Below are 24020 nucleotides of genomic sequence, written 5' to 3'. Positions count from 1 at the left end.
ACTACTGTGTTGCCATGGCAGAAAACAAGCATGCATGAAAAAACTACAAACAAGATGAACCAGCTCTAAATTTGCCCTGAAGTATTGCTGTTACTGCCTGTGGTGTAAACAGTTGGTTTGTTTGACCTGAACTTACAGCACTGTGGGTGTGCTGTTAAAATAAAATACCATAAAATAATTACCCGAGATGATTAAACATTAACTGGATTGCACTTCAGAAAGAGACTGTGTTGTGAAACTGCTCTTTGAGCCTTGTTTATTTGGACAGTCATCCATTTAGTGGATTAGTATCATTGTGGAATCAGGTCCCTGTTCATTCTTCCGTGAGCTTGAACAGCTGTTAAAAGATTATCTAGATTATCGCCCATCGAAGCCAGTTTTATTGAAAACTGAGGGGTGGGGGAGATTTTACATTTAGACAAGGTAAAGGTTTAAGAAGACAACAGGACAAGATAGTGATGGTGTTATCAGTTTGTTTTTCGGCTTATAAATAGGTCATGTCTGCTGTTACATTTGGGTCTCCATCTTAACCCAATGAGACTTGGCACTTGAAAGTGCTCTAATAATATCACGGATTGGTCAGCATTTATGTTAGTATTACAGTTTTGAGATTCATATTCTACCTCACTGCTCTTCTAAAGTGAAAATATAATTTGTAGTGTTTTTGCTTTTGCTTTGTGTTCTTAAATGCAAAGACGTGTTTTCTATTGAAGAACTTACAAGGAAATGGTTTACAAGAAAACTACGTGAAATACATAACACAAATGTTTCTGAAATTCACTAGAAATTTCCTGATCAGCCTATTATTGCCTGACCCGTGCTCATACACGTCACATGAGTTGCCACATCACCAGACTGAACTCAGAAGAGTGTTTGTTCAGACCCAGAGCTACCTTGTACCTTGAACTTTCAGGAGGGTGTGTGTGTGTGTGTGTGTGTGTGTGTGTGTGTGTGTGTGTGTGTGTGTGTGTGTGTGTATCACTGGAAATGTTCAGTATCTTCCTGCATATAATTTAATCTGTATTTCACACCAGAAAATACAAATACAGGATGTTTATGCTGTATTGATAATATTTCTATAACCTGCCTATGTTTAAACATTTCAGCATATTGTTTGAATATCTTTGTCAATGATGGAAGGGTTATGACAACACAAATAAAGCAATATATAAAGAAAAAAGTTTTATATAAGACATATAACTTTGTCAGAACAAACCAGTTTAGTCTCATATTGGAATTCAATAAGAATGCTTTATTATTGTCATTTCTATAACAACACACTGGCCCCCATTAAAGTCATGTGACTTATGTCCATAGGCTATCTGTATTATGTATACATTACTTATTTAAATTTATGCACTACAGGTCAGCCTGTTTTGAACAAAGTTTTTTCTGCTCTGATATTTTCCTGGACTTTGCCTTGTGTTGCAACAGCTGAAGCTGAACGGTTGGAACAAGATGACGCTGAAGGCAAAATGAGCTGCTGTGCTGAAGCATGTGACCCAGCAGCCAGTCAACACCGCTTGGTCTGTTTCTCAAGCAAGCACTAGTGATGGTTATCAACAACGTATTGGATGTTCTACAGGAGAGCATTACTAAGCAGTTAGGTCCGAAGACGACTAACAACTGGTTTACCATATAAAAATATAAAAGGTGCTAAACGAATGGCGTACATAACTAAAGACGAAAGGTAGGCTACTGCATGTGACCTTCTTTTACATGCGTCGTGGACTAAAAGAGTGATCGAAAAAAGTGGACATTAAACACAAAGTACACGGGCGTTTATCTTTCTGCCAAACTAAAATAAAACACAGTTACATTAATAATTATATTTACCCCTTAAATTACAATAACTAAAGTCCACTGATCGCATACACTGGTAAATACATTAGCCAATAAGTTAGAGATGGTCTCCTCATGCAAACTGTTCTTTCCAGGGAGCGCGATGGTCTTGTGAAACACACCGGAGGTTGCCACTGTGGCGCGGTGCGGTTTGAGGTGTGGAGCGCTCCGCATTTACACGTGTTCAATTGCAAGTAAGGTCCATCAACAGCACAATGGTCACAACGCGTGATCACTGATCACGTGTCATCTGGGTCATTCGACGAAATGGGTGCAATTTCATGAAAAAGCCTTAAATCATTCTATTAGGTAAAGAATTCATTTAAATGTTAATGCCATCAATTGTTGCCGCAAACAACGTCATAGCACTAAGGTAAAAATACTGATATTTATACAAATATTCATTTGTAAATAATGAGTTTTTTTACAAAATCATGTTATCTATTTCAAATAGTTCCTTAAGGACAGATGTAGGACAAAAACAAAATAAAGTGATGAAAAATGAATGATGTCATGATTATCATATGATTGTCAGGTTTATTTGTGAAATTGGGCATCAGAGATGATAGCTAGCTTGAGAAAAAGTTGCTGTCAGTTTTTCATTGTTAAAGTCATTCTTTTCATTTGAGATGAAAATTCCCTTTTCACAGTGTAACCCACCTACTGATCAGAGGCGTGTCTACGTGGTGGCCAGGGGTGGCACCGGCCCCCCCTGAAATTTGGCTGGCCACCCCAGGTGCCCCCCCAACCAGATGTCTTGCGATAGACTTGTTTTTAGTAAATTTCTAACTTCATCTGGCAGTGGCGGATCCTGGCATATGTGTAGCTGCCTAGGGCCGCTTTCTTTTCCTCAACAAACCTAAACTCACAATTTTACTACATCCACACACACAAAACATAACGAGAGCGCATAATGTTACGTGATCCATGTAATGCGCGAGCACGAATCTCCACTCGCAAGTGGATTTCCTTCACTCACACAAAACTGGATGTGTGCTTTTAAATATACATTGTTCTTTTATGAATTGGCTCTGCTTTTGCTCAGAGATTACGTGTATGCTCAAACGTTCTTGCATCACTGAAGCGTAGAAGCGCTTTTTTTTCTAATTCAGATGAGGAGTAGGCTTATCTCATTAAATGGAAGCAAGCTGATTATAGTCAGCCTTCACTAGTTATTTATTTATTAATAGCCTACTTATTTTAGTTAAGTGCTTAACTTATAAATATGCATTTATTCAATTGTTTTATTAAGTGCATTTGTATTTTGTTGTTTTTGTATATAGTTTTGCAATAAAAGAGTATTAACCAGGTTCCACAAATAATCACTGAGGGTGCTTCTAAAATTAGCGAGGGTGCTCTACCCAACAAACATGAGACGTCTATACGACGTGCAGATCAAGTCTAAATTGCGTCGGTCGGTCTGGACCATATCTGGACGTCTACTCGACGTGCAAATCTGGTTCATATCTGGACGTCAAACTACGACGTCCCTTGGACGTCGATATGAGGTTCAAAATTTGACCGTCGGGCTAAGGATTTTCTTGGACGTCTTTACAATGTGCAGAACAGGTTCAGGAAATCGACTTTTTTTAAATATACATATAAACGCAAAAAAGCAATCCTTTGATTTCTGATTTAAATATCACATGTACCCTATATAGTCTTCTGAAACATTTAGGTATTAAAATGATGTAATATATAAATGTTTAAAAACATTAAACATTTATATATATATACTTACATAATGTGACCATATAAAATCTTACATGGATTTATTTATGGTATGGTTTGTGGTATTTTTCACTGGAGCATTGACAGAAACAGCAGTTTACATCTGTATTAGATCTATAAATTAAATATAGTTAATTAAAGTTATAGTCTTAATGCCCATTTTCACATATTTTCTCCCGTCTATTGCTTAGGTCATCATTGTGTCAATCACTGCTACTTCGAGAGTGAATTCCACATAAATATGCAGATGTCATTCCTGAAACTTTGCAACGTGTGTCGCTGAAAAACAAAGTTCTACATTTTAAATGGATCATAGACTAGAAAGCTTGCAAAGAGTGTTCATTACCACTAAAAAAGCTGCCACTCTTTGTTTAGTTAGTGTATACACGATGTATTTTAACATACATCGTGCCGCAAACCATAACCCAAATCAACCACCTTCAAAGCCACTTCCCAACAACAGACACCCCACCAAAAAAGCCACATACAAGCCCCTGCTACTGATTGTTTGGCTTTCTGTTGTGTGTGTCTCAGTTGCAGTATTTGTACAAAGAAACAGAATCGCCACTTCATTGTGCCAAAATCCCAGTTCACCTTGCTGCAGGTATGTGATTTTTTTTTTCTTAAAGCATGTATGGGAGGCTGGATGTTTGGTGTAGATGATGACTGTAAAATACATTTGTTCAGAACGCAGATTATCCTAAATCATACAATCATCATGTTTCATAGGGCTCAGACAACATAACCACGTACACATTTAACACACACGTGGCCAAGCACACATTCTGCAAAACGTGTGGCGTCCAGAGTTTCTACACTCCACGTTCCAACCCTGATGGTGCTTTAAAAATTAGCAGGGGCCCTAACCAAAAAAAATAGCTTATACCCTAAAATAAAATTAAAATTTTTCCCGGGGGTTTACCAAAAGGGGCGTTTTATTTTAAAAAGTGGAAAAAACTGGGCATAACGGGCGTTCAACCTTTCGAAGCAAGGGGGTTATTTTTAAAATTTAACCTAAAGGGGAAGATTTTGGAACGTTTTTTAAATTTTGAAAACCTTCCCAAAAAAACCCAACCCCCTTTTTTTAAAAAACATTCCCCGCCAAAAACAAACCCCTTTTATTTTTTGATTTAAAATTCCCAATGGGGGAACCAAAATAGGGGACTGCCCAAAAACCCCCTTTAAAGGGTGGGAATTAAAATGAGTAAACCCTAAAAAAAATTAAAGCTTTAAAAAATAAAAAAATTTTGGTTATAAATTACAAAAAATGTGCCATATAAAATCTTACATGGATTTTTTTAAGGTATGGTTTGTTTGGATTTTTCACTGGAGCATTGACAAAAAAAACAAACAGTTTCCCTCTGTATTAGATCTATAAAATTTAAAAATAGTTTTAATTTAAAATTTAGTCTTAAGCCCCTTTTCAAATATTTTTCCCCTCTATTTCTTTTTGGTCTCATTTTGTCAATCACGGGTACTTGAGAGTTTAATTCCACATAAAATGCAGATGCATTCCCGAAACTTTGAAAAGGTGTCGCTGAAAAAAAAAAAGTTCTAATTTTTAAAAGGATCCTAGACTAGAAGCTTGCAAAGGGGTGTTTATTTCCACTAAAAAAGGGGGCCCCCTCTTTTGTTAGTTAGTGTTTACACGAAATTTTTTTTAAAATTTCATCGTGCCGGGGAACCCTAACCGCCGGGGGCCAAATCTTTTTAGCCAGGCCCCGAGGCCCACCCCCTTTTAAAAAGTTTAGGGCCCCCCTGTACTGTTGTTTTGGGTTTTTGTTTGGGGTGACTCAGTTGCCCGTTTGTACAAAGAAAAAAGAAAGCCCCTTATGGCCAAAAAACCCGTTTTACCTTGTGCAGGTATGGGTTTTTTTTTTCTTAAAGCATGTATGAGGCTGGATGTTTGCGTAGATGATGACTGTAAAATACATTTGTTCTGCACCCAGATAATCCTAAACCACAATCATCATGTTTCATAGGCTCAGACAAGCATAACCACGTACACATTTTAACCCACACACGTGGCGCACGCACACATTCTTGCAAAACGTGTGGCGTCCAGAGTTTCTACACTCCACACGTAAACTGTTTATAGACACAGTACCTTGCTTGATATTAATTAATGAAAATGGACATTTTTTCAACCTTTATTTTTAATTACTAAATCAATTTTTTTTTACTTACTGACTGAAACTGTTTATAGACACAGTACCTTGCTTGATATTAAATTATAGGATATTTCTTTATTGAAGGAAAAAGTTTGCTCTGTTATTTGTGTGTCTTTTTACAAGTTACAAATCTGCCATGTGTTTACAGGTGTGGCATCTCATTGTTTGGACCCTGGAACAGTGAGCAGTGTCACTGTGGAAGATTTCTGTGGGCAGAACTGGGAAGAAAGTATGCAGAAGCATCAAACTATAAGAAGCATGTCAAAACCAACAACAGACAAATAACTCACTTTTTCCATTGGCCAGTGAAGCCCTAAGATTAAATTGTACTCTCCTGCTTCGTAAGGCATTTTATCAATATATTAGTGACAACACGAATAGACCTTGAGGTTTTGCGCCTTTTGTTTATTACCTTTGACTGAGGCCTCCTACTGTATATGCTAGTGTACTCCTAATTGTTAACAAAATTCACTTTTAGGGATATATACATAAATATTTATCTTCTGAGAAAATTTACCAAAAATGGATGAATCATCTTGTATACACAGCACAGCTATATACAGATTTTTTTGAAACAGCTTTTTATAGCTGCACTGTCTAGAATGAAAACATCATCTCCCCCTAAATGATAGGGACAAACTGAAGACCTGTCGTCTGGATGCCTCCATCACCCGTATTCATGATTTAAACTTTGATACCCTAGTGCAGAAGAAAGGATTAGGATTCATACAGTGTGAAGGTATCAGGAAAACTCCTGCTTCACGCTGAATTGTTGCAGCCACTCAAACAACAAGCTGTCTGATCCAAGACCGGTGATCTGGTTTTCCTCTCCTTCTGAACTGCTTCAGTGTTTGCTGCTCTGCTGGAATGTGTGTATTGTGAGCAATTATTTGTAGCAATGGTATTATACCTAGATACAGCTGAGTGCATATGTTTGCATACTCCTTTTGTCGTCTATAATCTATAAACCCCTCGCGATTTATACAAAAAAAAGATGAGATAATTTTTTTTTTTTTTTTTTTTTTACAATTAATACTGCTCTTCAGAAGCTAGACATCTCCAAGAAGACAAAATAATAACAATTTGTGGAACTACCGTTCAAAAGTTTGGGATCGATAACTTTTTAATGTTTTTGGAAAAACTATTATCCATTTCATCTGGACCCACTCTTATAGAAATAACTCAGGTAATGTTAAATAAGCAATATTAGGCTGTTTCCCGTTTGAAATTGTAACAAGACACATGAAAGCATCAAACTGCTGGCCTAATGTCAGTCTCTGTTCTTGCTGAAGCTATTGTAACTTTTGCTTTATATATATAATTTAGTATAACGTGACTGTTTTTTCAACCTTGCAAATCTACTTTGATTAATTGCTAACATCCTGTTGTTGTGGAATTCATTCTTTCTGTATAACATCAGCGCAAGGTTACCTGAGGGTCTTGTAAATGGCAATATGATTTGCATGTCCACTCACACCTCTGCCATCAAATGTCAGTACCTACAGAAACACACAGCATAGAACAGAGAATGATAAATGCAACAGTTGGTTTACATTTGTTAATGCACTAGTCATCATTAACCATACTTTAACCTCACTAGTTTGGGTTGAGTAAGATTTTTTGAAAGAAATTAATACTATTGTTCAGCAAGGGTGCATTAAATTTCAAAAGTGACAGTTAATACATTTATGATGTTACAAAAGATGAAAGGGTGAACACAAGATGAAAAAAAAAAAAGCAAATGAAAAGAACTTGAAAATAAGACAGAACACAAGCCAAAGAAAAGCAGTAATTTGAAGACTCAGCAGTGGACTTGGTGGAAGCTGTTGCCAGAACTGTGTGGAAACATTTCTATCTGTGTATCATCTGCTGTGTCACCAGACGGGGGATTCTGTCTTTGGGAACTGCTGCTGCACATAGCTTGAGAGTGCCAAGGGTGGAGGAAAATATGGTTGACAAAATAATATATTGTGGCAGGTATGTAGATTGTTGCCAAACATGAGGCGGGTGAGTCAGCTTCCAGAAGAGACTACTGCATGAGCGAGAGGGAGGAGAAATCCAAATGCTGTGAACAGCAGAGGGACAGAGTATAAATATGTTTACATGCATGGCAATAATCGAGCTACAGCGAAATTTTACAATGTGTCAGTCTGCCCAAATTATACAAGACACAGTGTGAAATTTAAGATTTAAAGGATAAAATCTTTCTGAGTATACATACAACATCAAGGCCAGTTGTAGTTTTACATGTATGTGCAGCAATTCTAGGTCTGTTAGTTTGACTTCACATAAACAAAAATCGAACTGGTATGGGTTCAGTTGCATGACAGCGTTTACATAATGTGACGAGTGGGGCGGGGCCGAGAGCCGTGGGAACGGGTCGAGGCCGGTGGAGTAATTGGAAATGAGCGACAGCCCCTCACGGATGACTGCCACGCACAAACAGAAACAAAACACAAAATTAAATCCAGGCCTGGAACTCTCTCGTCCTTCACTGTCGTAGCTCCTCTTTTTATTCTTCCGGAGCTCCTCCGTGGGACTCGAGACAGGTGAGTGGTCCAGGTGTCGCTCATTTCCAATTACTCCACTGGCCTCGACCCGTTCCCACGGCTCTCAGCCCCGCCCCACTTGTCACACATAACCTTTTAAAATGATAAATCATGGCTTCAGTCAGACTGAAATCTAACTTTAAAGTGCATGCAAACACACTTACTGACATTTACCTGTGAGAAGAACACAATAACATATACATTTATATAAAGCATAAGGAGTCAAAGACTTTTTGAATCCGAATCAAAGTCTGGTACAAACAGCAGTAATGCACATCTGTTAAAACCAGAGGAGGCTATTTGTGTAATAATGCCCTACCCACAATCCTCTGCTCCTTGTGATAGAGTGGTAAAGCACACAAGATGGCCACCACTCTTTTCCCACACGTCTGAAAGCCAAAGTCAAATTGGAGTGTAATGTTATAGCTCAACATCAGTATTTCCAACCCCACAGTCACTTCGGCTTAAATCAAACATGAAATTAAGGGTGCAGCGGAACCATGTGCAGATCCACTGGATTCAGGCTGTATTAGTGAGTGTGCGGTTTAAAGTCAGACTGGTGTGTTGGTGTAGCTGGGAGTCTGGCAGAAAAGATTTCAGCTGATGTTTGCATGTACACTTATAGATGATAGACGATGGCGGTAAACCAAGTCATGTCGCAAGAAGTTTTGTTTTGTTTTCTGGCTTGTTTATGCTAGTCCTCTGTGCTTGGCGTTCTTTGGGAATTTCATGGCATGCGGGGTGAGAAAGAGGGAGAGGGAAGGAGAAAGAAAACATTAAACAGTACACGTGAGAAAGAGAGAGGAGGTGCAAGAGGGAAAAATATTTTTTTAATTTTTTGGGGGATCTTTTCTGGAAGTCCTTAGTGCAGGCTGATGGATATCTCTGCATTTGCTTGCCAGCAGTGACCCTGGGGAACTTCATGTGTCTGCTTCAGCCGAGTTCAGCGGTATTATGGGATATTACAGCATGTGTAATTACGGGTAAATACAGGGGGCCAATGAAAAGCTCGCCTGAGTGAATTAATCTTACTGATAAGCAACCTCAAGAGAAAGACTCAAGCTATCAGATAGGAAGGTTAGCACAGTGAAAAGCTGGAGTCTCTGCAGAAAATACTCAGATCAGTGGTTCTCAGCCTCTTTGACTCATTGTCCAACACATTTTCTAAGCCCCCCACAATATAGGGTAAGATATTTCTGCTATAATTATGACAAGGCTGCTTGTTTTAATATTTTTAATAAACAGAAACTGGGAAACAAACAGAAACAACAATTAAAAATATTTTATCCATTAAAGGGTTAGTTCACCCAAATATTAAAATTATACCAATAATAAAACAACCTCATTAAATTCCCAATTACTGAGATCTGACTAAACCTCCTTGAATAATTTTAAGTCATCCTTCAGGAAAGATCTAACTAAACCACAACAACCGACCCAAATGCAGCCAATTACTGAGATCTTTTACTAAACATCCTAAAAACCTTATTTTAACATTATTTTGAGAGGTCTAAAAAATAAGACAGATTATTGTATGTTTATTTATTATATATTTATCTTTTTACAGTGGGTCCCAAAGGGGGGGGTCGCGACCCCCCGGGGGGTCGTGGGACCCCGGCGCAGGGTCGCGAGATGATTTCTATAAAAAAAGTGGAAAAAAATATATAGGCCCTATATATTTTTGTACCAATTAATTTAAGCGAACTCGCACGTACGATCACACCGGTGTGATCAGTCTAGGCTGGTCCTGGAGTGTACGATAACACCGGTCAGTGCATGACGTGAAATTCAAATGTGCTCTCGCGCGTTGGCTGGCGCTGAGCCACGAGACAGGCGCGCTCAGACTCAGAGCTGTTCATCAAGAAATTTTGCAGTGTTTTCAACCACCTAATAGTTTATTTTAGGTTTTCTCGACATATAAGTACTTTCGGGACAATACATTTAGAAACCGTTTGTAAAATACACACTGATGTCAAAGGACGAGGCAATAAATAATCCTTTCCATGATAATTAGACACGTTTTATGCATATCAGATACACATTGTGTAAGTAACTTTAAAGTTTACTCTATTATTCTCCCAGTTCACCATCCACTTACTTTATGTATTTCGCTGGAGAAGTGGATGAATTCACGTGTTGTAAATCCAACAGATCCGATTCTCTGAACTGCGTATGCGGCACAAACTAAGATGCCGTCGCGCATACCAATGCTTTCTAACGCGATCGTTCATAAAGGTGTTTGTTTGACAAAACACTTCCGGGATATTGGTATATTTGAACTCATCGGAATATCAGCTATTTCATAAAATATCTAACAAATTTTGTGGAAATATTTTGAATAAAAAAGGAAAAAAACGATTCCGTTCGAAAGCAGATCATCATTCATTCAGCTCTGTTCGTTTCTGCGGTGTGTCACTTGACAAAGCAATGCCGCGTCCCATGGAAACCATAAAGTGACACATCTAAATAACGATCACCTTGAAAAACTCACGCTGGGGGGCTCAGCCAAAAATTTTAAACTTACCCTGTGAACAGGGTTACTTCAATACTTGTTAAATGGTGTTTGCAGAAAAGTCTGATACAAATAAAAAAATAGGCCTATAATATATATAAAATATATTAATATATATATATATATATATATATATTACGGGTATATACGACATATATACATTATTGAATTTGTAATTTTGTCCCAGACATTACGAGATTACGTCAGCGTCAATCACAATCAAGTTACGTAAGTACATCACGCGCAAGCAACACAACGTATCCCGCTGTTTGCTAAAGTTAAAGGTGTTTGGAGGCTCCAAAAAAAGGGGTTGTTGGGGGGGGGGGGGGGGGTTTCGCGGGGGCAGCAGCGTATTTATTATATATTTATCTTTTGGTGTGTGCTAAAGTTTATCTGCAACCTTGCGTTGTTTATTTATTATATATTTATCTTTTGGTGTGTGCTAAAGTTTATCTGCAACCTTGCGTTCCCTTATCAGTCTTTTTTCTGTCTAAGTGCAGATTCATTCTCAATACACTATTAATAATAACCAAAACAAACATTTAAGATATCATCTGGGAACATTCTATGAAAAAGCACAGACTTGTTTCCAGTTTCTTTAGAATTTTTAGTGCACTCTGCTCTTTCATAGATTTAGGCTTCTCACTGGTCTCAACTTCACAACATGTCGAACTGCTCTGACGTGTTCTAGAGGGATTTCAGGAGCTTTAAATCATACACATACATACAGTTTTTTGGATAAGGTGGTCCTGAGCAGATAACACTCTAGAAGTTTCCTACCACACTTATGCTGTAGTTTCGGATGTGTTTGAGGATCAGAGAGGAGATCAGTGCAGTGCTCCACTGGACTGCTGGGTCATCTGGAAGCTCTCTGCATGAACAAAAGGAGAGGAGGGACAAACATAAAAGCATTATATGGAGATTTCACACACTTTTATTACAGAGAAAAAGAAAGAAACGGAGACATGTAAGCAACTAGATTTTTAAAATTTTGTGTGCACATATGCCCATCATTTCTGTTTCTTCCGTAAAGTAAGCAAACAAAAGCTGCAATAAATCCTAAGGGTTACAGGTTTGCTTACCGTAACTTCACCATAATTCCCCACCATAAGTATGAGCAATGGTAATAGTGACTTTTGGAACTTCACCATAATTCCCCACCATAAGTATGAGCAATGGTAATAGTGACTTTTGACTTAACAAGCACAACTAATGAGTAGCATTATATAAAATACTAAAAACAAATAATGGAAGAGGTTTGTATATTCACTGCGCTGTTCATGTTCTATGTGTAATTTTGATTTGGACTGAGCAAAAAGCATTTATGTGCCAACACAAACACATTTGCAACATAACAACAAGGTCCTGGAAGGGCAGGTTTTGGCCTGGGGGCTGCAGCGGTGAGCGAGAGTCTCTCTATCTGATTTACTGCCACAGTCTCACTAGCGCTCAGCTGGAATGCATCCCACAGTCCTCTCTGAAGTCTGGGATCAGAGGTCACCCGGACTTTTCCCTCTCATTCATCTGTAACTACAGCTCAGGGAAAACAAGGGCCACGCATCAATCTCTCTCTCTCTCTTTTTTTCTCTTTCCCACACACACAACTTTCACTAGAACACCCCACATAGTTGCTGTGTAATGGATTCTGACTGGCAGGAGGGCAAACAAAACCGCTGGAGGACTCTGTATCTACACTGATTCAGTGGTCAGATACTGGATATGGCAGGGCACAGTGGACTGTGATTGGCTGAAAGTTTTGGGCTGGCATTGCATACCATTTGGCAATGAATGTGTTAAAGACAGCCATCAGCAAAATCCCAGCTCAAGGTCACGAGGTAAGATAAGAAGTGAGGAGTGAATGTCAGACTGAGGCAGAGACAGATAAAAAGACAGAAAAAAAGAGTGAGTTGAATTGAGGCCACCTCCCTCTCTACTCTACTCACAATAGGGCTTGACAGTTGTTTCTGTTCCTTTGTGATGGATCTGCACACAAATCAAATGCTGGACAGGGTCATGGGGTCGGCTCTGGAGGACACCATATCACAGGCGGGGTGGGCGGAGGTGATATGCTGGCTATAGAAAGGGAGTGACTAGGAAATTACGGGTGTAGTAACAGTTAGGATATGACAGACGAGAGTATGGACAGATCTGATGTACAAACAGACTGAGTAGATTCTATGAAAAAGAGATAATAATGCCAAGACATCTTTCTTATCTTACACAATTTATAGAAAACGTTGATTTTCTACAATTATTGTCATTAATTTATGTCTTATGATGTATTCTGCAGCACAGCTGAAGCAAAAGTATAATTATTAGCTTGTAGGTCAGCATAGTTTTTATATTGCTCAAACATTAGGGTTTGTTCTTATAGTCTTAAACCTTTTAACATTAATTTCTTGCAGTTTATTCACCCCAAACCTCACAAATGTACAGACATTCAATGTTTTGTTTTGTGGACACACTCAGCTTTAATTCTGGCTTCTATTTTGTTCTTTACACTTTTGAAGAATTTAAACATTTTATAACTTTAGAAATGTTTAGAAAAGGTGAATTTCTGAAGAATATCTTAGCTGCTCTTTTTCATTTAATTAAAAAATGAATGAGAACTGGTTATGTCCAGCTCCAAAATTACAGAAAAGTGAGTGAGTCATATGGGCCATTTTTACGGTACTTTTAGGATGTTTTTTGGCATTTTTAAACTTGACAACCTGGGCCCAATTTCATTTATGGAACAGCCAAGATAATTTTCAAAACTTCACATTCTTCTTTCAAAGGAAAAAAGACTAGTCTATATGGCTTTGATACAACAAGAGGACTAGTAAGGTGTTCTGTTGCTTTAATAATTTTAGCACACATGCAAAACATTCTTTCTAAAGTCAACAACAATTCTGCATGCTCAGGCACATTTTACTGCACTGTCTTTTAAAGCGAAGAAATTTCCAATTGCAATTTCTGCATCCTTAGTGTCATAATTGTAATAGTAATTACGTTTAAAACACTCTCCTCCTCTACCATTGCTTTTGCAAAATGAAAGTCCTGCCCCAAACAAAATGAAATAACCCAACCAAACAACATCCAACCAAGCCAATGTAGCTATAACAATCAAACTTGCAGAAGGATCAAGAAAAAAAACACACACTTTAACATTTAACCTCGCAGAACCAAGAATAAAGGAACATGTCACAGAAAGAGAAAATAATATTAAAATCAACAAATAAAGAAAAAAGACATGATCTATCTGATCTTTTTTGAGGATGGATCAAGGCAGAATGTTGGCCTCACTATAGCAACAGTGTCAAATGCCCCATAGTAACCTCTCCTTTCCCTCCCTCCCTCCTCTCTCATGCTCGCTCACTCGCTCGCTGCATGTGAATGTGTAATTGCTTACAGGCATCTGAATGCAGCAGATGAACTTTTGCCTACTGAGGAGGCGGTGTGTGTGTGCGTTGTTTTGTCTGGTCACATGGGGCCCCGGCTGCCTTTCCGTTACAAGGCCCTGGTGCATACTGGGAAAAGCTGACTGCTGAACGACAGTTAACCCTTCTGGCACAAACAAGTTCTGACTGAAATGAGCACAGGTTCACATTTGTATTTGCATAGATTTATGGAGTTTTTATATATGTATGTATGTATATATATATATATATATATATATATATATATATATAGTTGTTACTCAATTGTGAGCTGAATTGATAATTATGAGATAAACAATCAAAATTAAGAGTGAAAAAGTTATAATAACATAAAGAACAGAGGGCACGGAAACTTCTTGTCAGCGCTGCCCCAACATCAACTTTTTTGATAACATAGTTTGTGACTGAAAAGCCACAAGACATTTTCTCAGAAGCAAGGTGGTGGTAACATCACTTTTTTGACACTGTTGAGTGCCACTGCTTGGCTGCATTACCACCTTGTGTGTGCATTAAGTCATATAATTCAATAATTCAATGGCCTGTTATCAATTTTTCATATATAATTTCCACTTTTATCTCAGTTTTTTTTTTTTTTTTACTTTTTATTTAATAATTATGACTCAGTATCTATTAATTTAATCTTTTTTTATCATATAATTACAACTTTATTTTTCAAAAGTATAAAAATTTTACCATTAGCATGATTTCTTTCTTATATTTAATGGAAATGGACATCTGTACTATATTATATTAGTAGTAGTAATTTTCTTTAGTAGTAATTTTCTTTAAATTCACATTTAATTATTGAATTATTAAATTTTCATTTGAAATAAAATTATAAAAAATATTTGCTGTTGCAAACAGTCCAATCTTCAGACAGCCTCTGTGGAAATGCAAGAACTCTTTCTTGAGAAACAGTTCTTATATTTTCCCAGATTAAGGAAAACATGAAGGATAATCTTAACAAAAACTAACCTATAACACCCATTTAAAGCTCTCAACACATGATAGAGAACTGTCAGAGGAAGTAAAAGGAGGACAGGCACTCAACCTGATGTCACCCTGCCACGCAGGTGGACTGTGTGGTCTGTGCTCAGACAAATGGAGAGTACATCTATCTGCCTCATTGAACAATACAGAACAAGAGAGAGAAGAAAGTGGAGAGTGTGTTCAGTGGAGCGTGTTCAGATGTGCTCTTGTCACAAAAGCACTCCCATGATGCACTGCCTTGGTCAGAGCAGCTGTGCACTGTGCAGAAGAGGGTCACACGACCCATTCAGAGCCCACAAGAACACACTCTGAGATGGCACAAGTTAAAATACAACAGAACTTTACAGTCAGTGTGTAAAATGAAATGGATATCACACACACTCACATATGCTGTGCAATGCATGTCTTAACAATTCAATGAATCAAAAACACAACTTCAAATTGCCAGCAAACAAGTCTACGCAGATAATATAATTAGAGATGATAACCACAAGTTTATGAGGTCTACATAGTCTCACGTCAGACCTTTGAGAGTTGGCATAAAGTCTGATCCACTCTGCAGCTAATTCTGGCTAAAAACCACCAGCTTAAACAGGAAGAGGCTGTCTGATCAACATGTACAGTGTCCAACCTGCTCGTTTTCTTCACATATTTAGGGTAGGGATGCACTGATTACAATTCGACCTGATATTGTAAAAAAACACTATAGGGAGCTTATGTGCTGTTAATTATATATGCATGTTCAAATACATTTTTCAAGTTTTTATGAAAAGTAGCTTATGTGCAATCGTGTTGTATATAAACGTTTTTATTTGAATGTGATTATTATATCTGAAAATAAATAGCATTGTATATAATAGTGTTGTTGTTGTTCATTTTAACCTCTAATACCAAATGAGAGGGTTCCCTTTATACTCACCCTCATGTCATTCCAAACCCGTAAGACCTTCATTCATCTTCGGAACACAAATTAAGATATTTTTGATGAAATCCGAGAGCTTTCTGACCCTCCATAGACAGCAACACAACGGAAATGTTCAAGGCCCAGAAAGGTAGTAAAGGCGTTGTTAAAATAGTCCATGTGACATCAGTGGTTCAACCGTAATTTTATAAAGCTACGAGACTAATTTTTTGTGCGCAAAGAAGAAAACAAAAATTATGACTTTATTCAACAATTCTTCTCTTCTGAGTCAGTGTCCATCCCCATTCACTAGAGTGCCATAATGCAAGCGTGTGCTTTCCTCTGCTTGTAAACAAGGCGGCAGCGCATGCACGTTCTACGTCAGAAGCACCACACGCATACATTGTGTTACTCTCGTGAATGGCGGCGGTCTTACGGATTCGGAATGACATGAGGATGGGTAATTAATGACAGAATTTTCATTTTTGTGTGGACTATCCTTTTAAGAAAACCAAACTTTCGGTATCACCACATATCATTTTGAATAATCATCTGTATCTGTATCAGATAAGAAATTTACTATTGGTGCATCTCTAAGATATACACACACACACACACACACACACACACACACACACACACACACACACACACAAATAAATAAATAAATAAATATATATGTGTGTGTGTGTGTGTGTGTGTGTGTATTAGAGGTGTAACGGTTCAAGTTTCTTATGGCTCGGTATGTATTGTGGTTTTGGGGTCATGGTTTCAGTATGGTTCAGTCTTTTACCGAGACCCGTTGCACCCCTAATATGTGTGTGTGTGTATGTGTGTGTGGGTATATAATATATATATGGCAAGTTGCAACATTTGGCCCAGATAAATTGTGCATCCCTATTGCTCTTTGTAAACTTTGTAAATCCAGCGACTAGACTAAGCACCTTTGTTTTCTGGTGGACTGATAAATTGCAGACTTCAACCAGTTTTTTCCAGTTCTGCATACAATTTTACGTGACTGAGCAGTCTGTGGCAATGCTGCCGTGAGATTGAGAATAAAGTCCACAAGACTTTGTCACTCTAACTACATGCACTTATGTAACCTTTGTCTACTCAGTTGAGTGTGTGTGTGTGTGTGTGTTCAGAACTGTCTGTACAACAGAGGTCAGTGCTGCTGACAGCAGAGAGCTGAATTGCATGCCACACCAATCCTGATCACTACACAGTGACCTTACCTTTCCTGAACCAGCTCAGAGCCCAGATGACCCTGGCTGGACTCAGACAACGCAAACACACAGACACACACGCACACACAAAAGCTTAAAAGTGGACATGAAAGCTAGTGATTACCACAGTCTGCTGAGGTCATGCTATGCAAACGCAAGACCCAGAAGCTCATCTTTGCAAGATTACATCTTGCAGTTGTCAGTTAACTATGGTTTGGTTTGAATCTCCAGCCAATTCTGTGACATACTGTAGAAAAATAGAAAAACAAATCAGCATGACCTCGAATGGAGTATTTAAGAGTGAAGTGATCTATGCTGTTCCAAAGCTCATTTATTGTCATCTGGGTTTTTGCCAAATGTGAGGTGAAATTAAACCTTTGCGTGTTTGCGTACGTGCTTGTGAATGACTAGAGGAAAGGATCATAAAGATTAGAGTGTCAGCTCCTGGGTAAAGACTGAGATATGGTGGGAAAGGTGAGCAAGGAAAAGATCAGAAAGGATCAAAGTGTATACATTAGGTTTAAAAATAAGCTAGGGCGAGCAATAGAGGGAGAGAGATACAGCGGACTGGCGTCGTCGTGCCAGCTGATTACGAAAGTTCCAGGAGGGTGTCTGAGTTTACATGATACTTATGACCTAGTCAGCACACACAAACACTCCCAGGCTTCTCAGAACACACCCTGATTCCGCGTACCGCCACTAGAGTGGTCTAAAACAAGACGACTTGCCATTGACCCCATACTTACACAAAGGGTTTGTACTACACAAACTCAGGGTTTGTACGTAGAGCTAAATTTGACAGTCATGTCCAAAGCAGTCAAAACAAGGGCGTATCTCAGTGTCCGATCATACAACAAACCAGGAAATATTGTCTCGTTAAATTTGGGAATGCTTAGAGGTCAGCCCAAGTAAAAGTATAATCTCTGAAACAATCAGTCCACACACATACTCAGGGGACAGCTAGCCGGGGGCCATTATGCTTTAGTTTTTCCATCCTTCCAAGAAACTAACAACTCTAAATGTTGGCGAAGTTTTCAGTTTTGGACCTCTGGTGCTCTGCAGCATTTAAGCATGATAACACCAACGCCAAGAAGCAAGCTAAAGAGCTAAAATACTTTTTTTTTTCTCCAATAAAATGCCTAATAAAAGTGTGGAGACAAAATATGTTTATTTGCAAGCAAGTTATTAATTGTTGTTTTCAGGAAACTCAAACAATCTTTAATCAGGATTTTTAAGATTACAATAAGAAATATAAAATGTACTTTTTATACATAAAATATACTCTAAGCTTGGTCACTGGCTACATTTCCATTAAAATCTTTGCTATAGAAGTTCCAGTATAGTATTCTCCCAAAGCAAACTGAGTAGTAACTCTTTCTGTCATATTTCTAATAACTGTTAATCACAACTAATTATATTACATTATAATATAGTATCATATATATATATATATATATATATTATATATATTACATACACATATATATATATACATATATATACTCATATATATATATATAGATCTATATATATAGGGGGTATATATATACATATATATATATATATATATGTGTATATATACATATATATATATATATATATATTATACATATATATATATATATATATTATATATATATATAGATATATATATATATATATATAAATATAATTTTTTTTTTGGTTAATTGTACTAAACCATAACATTTTAGTAGTCATTAAAAACGTGTTAGTAGTGAGTTTTCAGTTAGCTTTAAATACCTTAAGTGTAAAGGTGGATACTATCAAGATTGCTTTGTCCTGTCACAGCCAACAAGAGATGGTGCATAGAGTCCATTCCATGCAGGCGTGATTTTTCTTAACCACCACTGGCAAAGGTAGTTTGCTTTTTTTATAACTCAAAACATTAAAAACAAAAACCACAAAAAAATTCTACATTTAATAACCACATGAACAGGACTGGCATTCAGCAGTTTGTGGTCTGAAGAGTTTTTTTGTCTTTGAAATAAGTTTCTAATGCTCACCAAAGCTGTGTTTATTTGATCAAAAATACAGTAAAAACAGTAATATTGTGAAATATTATGACAACTTAAAATAACTGTTTTCTATTTTAATATGTTTAGCCATTACTCCACTTCTTCAGTGTCACATGATCCTTTAGAAATCATTCTAAGATGCTGATTTAAAATTTCTGTTATTTAAGTTGAAAACAATTGTGCTCCTTAATATTTTTTGTGGAAACTTTGATACATTTCTTTCTATTATTCTTTGAAGAATAAAGTTCAAAAGAACAGCATTTCTTTAAAATAGAAATCAAATAAAAAACAGTAAGAGTCTTAAAGTCACCGCAAGTTTATGTGTGTTTCTTTAAGACTACTGCTAGTGATCTGCAACTCAGCCAGACCTCTGGCACAGCTAATCAAGGATGGAATATGTGTGGTAGCGAGAAACCTTTTTGGGTGGCCAGTATTTTTGGAAATCTGGAATATAGCTGATAGTTTATTAGAGTGAGCTGATGATTCAGGAAAACACTGCAAATTCAACCATGACTGAGATAACACACACAGATGACATCATCAAACTGATATTGTGGCAACACATTTTGACAATCCTGCCCCGTGGACACAGTTTTCAGGCTGTGTCACTATAGAGTTCTCGCGGGGGTGGAGGACTGTCCTCTTTAGTCTCCCAGCCTGGTCGTTTATGTTCCTCTGGTGACCCATACATCAGCTTGATCTGTCTGTGCCTCTGTTGTGACAAGAATGGAGGTGTTTTATTTTATAGGTAGGCTGGCCACTGTTTGCTCACAGGGCAGCCGAGGGAGAAGAGGAGGGGCCAGGGCCAGCATAGTACATACATTACACCCTAAATGCATGTCCTCACTGCAGCTGAAGCCTCAGGGGGATGGCTGAACCGAACCTAAATGTTTATTGGGCTTACCCATCTTACCCATCAAGTGAGGTCTTTATCATGTTAATTTATTAAAAGCAACTGAATTGTGGACGAAAACCTGTTGATCATCTACATACTTCTATTTATTTACATGCACACATGCTGGTGTTTAATGTTTTTGTAGAAACCATGATGATGCATTTTTTCAGGAATCTTTGATGAGTGAAGTTCAAAAGAACAGCATTTATTTGAATTATAAATCTTTTGTCACTTTTGATAAATTATATGTCCTAGCAGACTAGACTAAGAGTAGGCCTATTTCTTCCATACTTACCCCAAACTTCTATGGTAGTGTATCATGATTTCCACAAAAATATTAAGCAACAAATACTGTTTTGAGCATTGATAATAAAAAAAAAAAATGCTTTTGATCACCAAAAAAAGCATATTAGAATGATTTCTAAAAAATCATGGGACACTGAAGGAGTAATGGCTGCTGAAAATTCAGGAACACATTTCATTTTAAAATACATTAAATTATATTTATCATAATACTATTTCAAATATAATATTACTGTTTTTACTGTATTTTTGTTCAAATAAAATGCAACCTTGGCAAACCTTAATTGATGACATTCTTGATTATGTTCTTCAGATGTTATAATGTTAGATTTTTCCAAAAACACACCCTCATGTTGTTTCAAACTTAATATTAATTAATTTCTTTCTTCTGTGGTATACAAAAAAATTAGCTATATTTTAAGGCCAGTTCCAGTCAACATTTATTTTTCCCCATACAATGATAGTGACTTTTAGTGAACACGTTTGGATCAACATGTGGGTGAGTAAATGAGGACAGGCTTTTACATTTTGGGATGAAAACTGTGTGTCCTGTGTGCTGGCCTTACTTGTCATCTATGATGGTAACAATGGTCAGATGGGATTCCTAGAACTGCACAGCTGTCAAAGCAGTTCCCTTTTTGCGCTGGAGTCCTTGATTGTTGTAATTGCCTGAGCATTGCAGAAATATTTTAAGTGTCTCTTTTACATTATACAAGCATCCCAAAATACTTCAGCAGAAGCTCAAATTTTCTTTATTTCGATAAGTTAGTTAGAACTGAGAAAAACGATTCAGGTTATGGTTATGAATATGATTTATTTACGGATAGTAAACCTACCTGTCGACAAAACATAACAAATAAAGAGCTGCGTGTGATTCAACAAGTTTTTAAGACTGTAGGTGCAAAGAACATGCATTCCATCATCTGGATGTGCAGTGACTAACAGAGCTCGGGTCTCGCTGGCTGTCACGCGCGGCTTCTCGTCCTCGGACTTCCGTGTGGACGCGCTGGACCTCACGTGTGTCGGACAAAAATTTGAGTTTCCAACGGTGTATAAAGGGGTGGATATTTTATTCCGTAAGTGTGGCCATAATTGGCCATATCTGTAATACACAAACTTAATAGAAATGGTGTAAGCCACAAAGACAAGTATGATGGTAACCGAAACAAACATCTCGCCCGCGCCATGAAAGAGTCCGTGTGGAACATCGTTTCCCTGACCAGTGGTTCCCTCTGGAGCTGCAGAGCGAATTGTTCACACACACAAAAAATAAAATGTGGTTTATTGTAAGACACTTTAATATTATTTTCTATTTCCACCCTATATACCGCATATAATTTTGATGTCCCAAAAAAGACACAATTGCATGACAAATTATCTTTAACAAATATCTGAGTTGGAATAATTTCAAAGAAGCATATGCAAAGCAATTATTAATAAGGGAATCAATTATTTTCTGAAAAGATTATTACTATTATTTTAATAAAACGCATCTTTCCTGTAATCCAGGTTTGGGTGGGGTGAAGGCTGCCTGTGGGGAGAGTTTGAACGTCACACCGCTTCATCCTGTTCGCTTGAGGGAAACTCTTTCACTTCGTCTCCTCAGGTGCACCAGAGCTGCACAAAATGCAAGCCACCCTGCATTTAACAAGAAGAACCCGGTGTAATCTGTGACTCATATTCATTTCTGTTGTAGAATCATATGGAAAGCGACTTGAATTCATATCCACGACTGAGTGAGGACAATAACTCGCCCGTGTTTGAAGTGTGTGAGAGAGTTCGCGCAGTCTCACTGCCGACGAATTACATTACAGCACGTTTGACTCGCCTTTCAGCGCTTACTGGAGTGTCTCTAAGGACATGAGGTGAGTGTTTTATTTAATGTGAAGGTTTTGGCCTCTTTGAGATGGATTACACGCAGGCTAGTGAGAGCTCGGCGCTTATGTTCAAGATGGCGACGCGGGTTTGAATGCAAAGGTGAAACATTCAGCTAACGGCGCTTTCCCTTTTAGATTCTCCCCCGTCGTATTTTGCAATATATATTAATAATAATAATTATATAGACGCTCTCCTTTGGGGTTGATTTACATGTCTGTGTAGCCGAAAATTTTTAGTTTCCGGTTAAATAGTTTTCCTCGTATGAACTAACAGCAAGTAGCTTGCTGGCTAACGCATTAGTGTGAGTTTATACCACAGCCTGTAGTTTACTCTGAAAATCAGCTTTATTAAAGTCCGCCCTGTCACATACACACATTAGCTGCGACTTATCACATGTGGTGTCCTTTTATTGCATGTAAATACACCAAATAGTCTGTAAATTCATGCTTGAAGCAAGAATAACAGAGTGCTGAATGTGAAGCCAGGTGAGGATTTGTGTCGGTTTTGTTGTCTGGAAATTACATAAAGTTTGGACTTGTGCACCTGTATGTGTGTGTTTGTGTGTCACAACTGATGACCGTTCTTTGCAACAGAGTCTGTTAAGGAGTAATATTGTAGTTATCAGCCTTTAAGATTACCCATGTTGATTACACATGGCATGCTTGGAAAAAAGTATCTGTTAGACAATTTTTTTGAATGCATATCTTAATATTCATATCTTAATATTCCCCACCACTATACACAATGCATTAAGAGCCAGATTTGTTTTCTCTCACAGTGGGTTCATAATAGGACACACAAAGGGAAAGTACCTTCCAGCATTTTAGTTCCAGCCACCGACTTCTCATGTCTGGTTAGTGTATGAGTGTGAAAGGTACTCTGATACAATCGAGGGTGACATGGTTTAGTCACTTTCCAACTGTTGTTGTTGGTGAGTGTTAACTTCTGGCATGTCAAATTGTCGATAAGCACACAGAAACCCTTCAATACATTTTCAACTTCAGACCTATTAATTAGGGTGCAGAGCACAAAGACTGCCTTTAAAGCAGAAGTTCACAGTTCATAACCGCATAGGGTTAAAAAAAAAAAAAAGGGTTGTCATTCACACTTACAGCCCAGACTTTGTGCCGTTCTGTTGAAGGTGACAGACCCAGGTCGATTTGCCTTTAGACCTCTGCATTCAAAGATGACTTCCAAAGCAATGCTGGTTGGTTGTTAATTAGGGATGCACGATATATCGGCCACCATATCGGTATCGGCCGATAAATGTAAATTTTTCTGTTATCGTTATCAAACCGATAAGAGAATTTTGCCGATGTCTTAGAGCCGATAAATAATGCATTATTTTCTGCAGAGACGCTTCAGATGCACACTGTTCACCATGATGGGTTTTAATTGCTTGAAATATTTGGAAACATTGGAAACACTTCGAAAAGGAAAATACAGTGAACTGCAACATGTGCAGGGCAAGTCTGTCATATTATAATGAGATTATTAGCTACTGTAAAATATTGTAATGAAATCTTTGTTAGCAGTGTTTTAGCTCGTTGTTAAGGGAAGAGCGCAT

General features: G+C 37.7%; 2 protein-coding genes and 1 pseudogene across 2 annotated transcripts in view; 2 read left to right on the top strand and 1 right to left on the bottom strand.

The window, feature by feature from the left end:
- Positions 1-1438: 1438 nt before the first annotated feature.
- On the top strand, positions 1439-6256 carry cenpv (centromere protein V). Its single transcript, XM_042757363.1, has 5 exons — positions 1439-1690; positions 1938-2036; positions 4108-4177; positions 4303-4412; positions 5885-6256. The coding sequence occupies exons 1-5, from the start codon at positions 1665-1667 to the stop codon at positions 6027-6029; spliced, it is 450 nt and encodes a 149-aa protein (XP_042613297.1). The 5' UTR covers positions 1439-1664; the 3' UTR covers positions 6030-6256.
- Positions 6257-6396: 140 nt separating this feature from the next.
- On the bottom strand, positions 6397-23095 carry LOC122145171 (annotated as a pseudogene).
- The window catches only part of LOC109080767 (nuclear receptor corepressor 1-like), an 86229-nt gene continuing 84439 nt past the window's right edge, over positions 22231-24020 (top strand). Inside the window, 1 exon segment of the mRNA XM_042757369.1 lies at positions 22231-22440. The gene's annotated coding sequence lies outside the window, so the exon portion shown is untranslated.

Source organism: Cyprinus carpio, chromosome A5 (assembly GCF_018340385.1).
Source record: "Cyprinus carpio isolate SPL01 chromosome A5, ASM1834038v1, whole genome shotgun sequence".
Taxonomy (NCBI): domain Eukaryota; kingdom Metazoa; phylum Chordata; class Actinopteri; order Cypriniformes; family Cyprinidae; genus Cyprinus; species Cyprinus carpio.
Note: the sequence above shows the minus strand (reverse complement) of the source record. Positions and strands in the feature narration are given on the sequence as shown.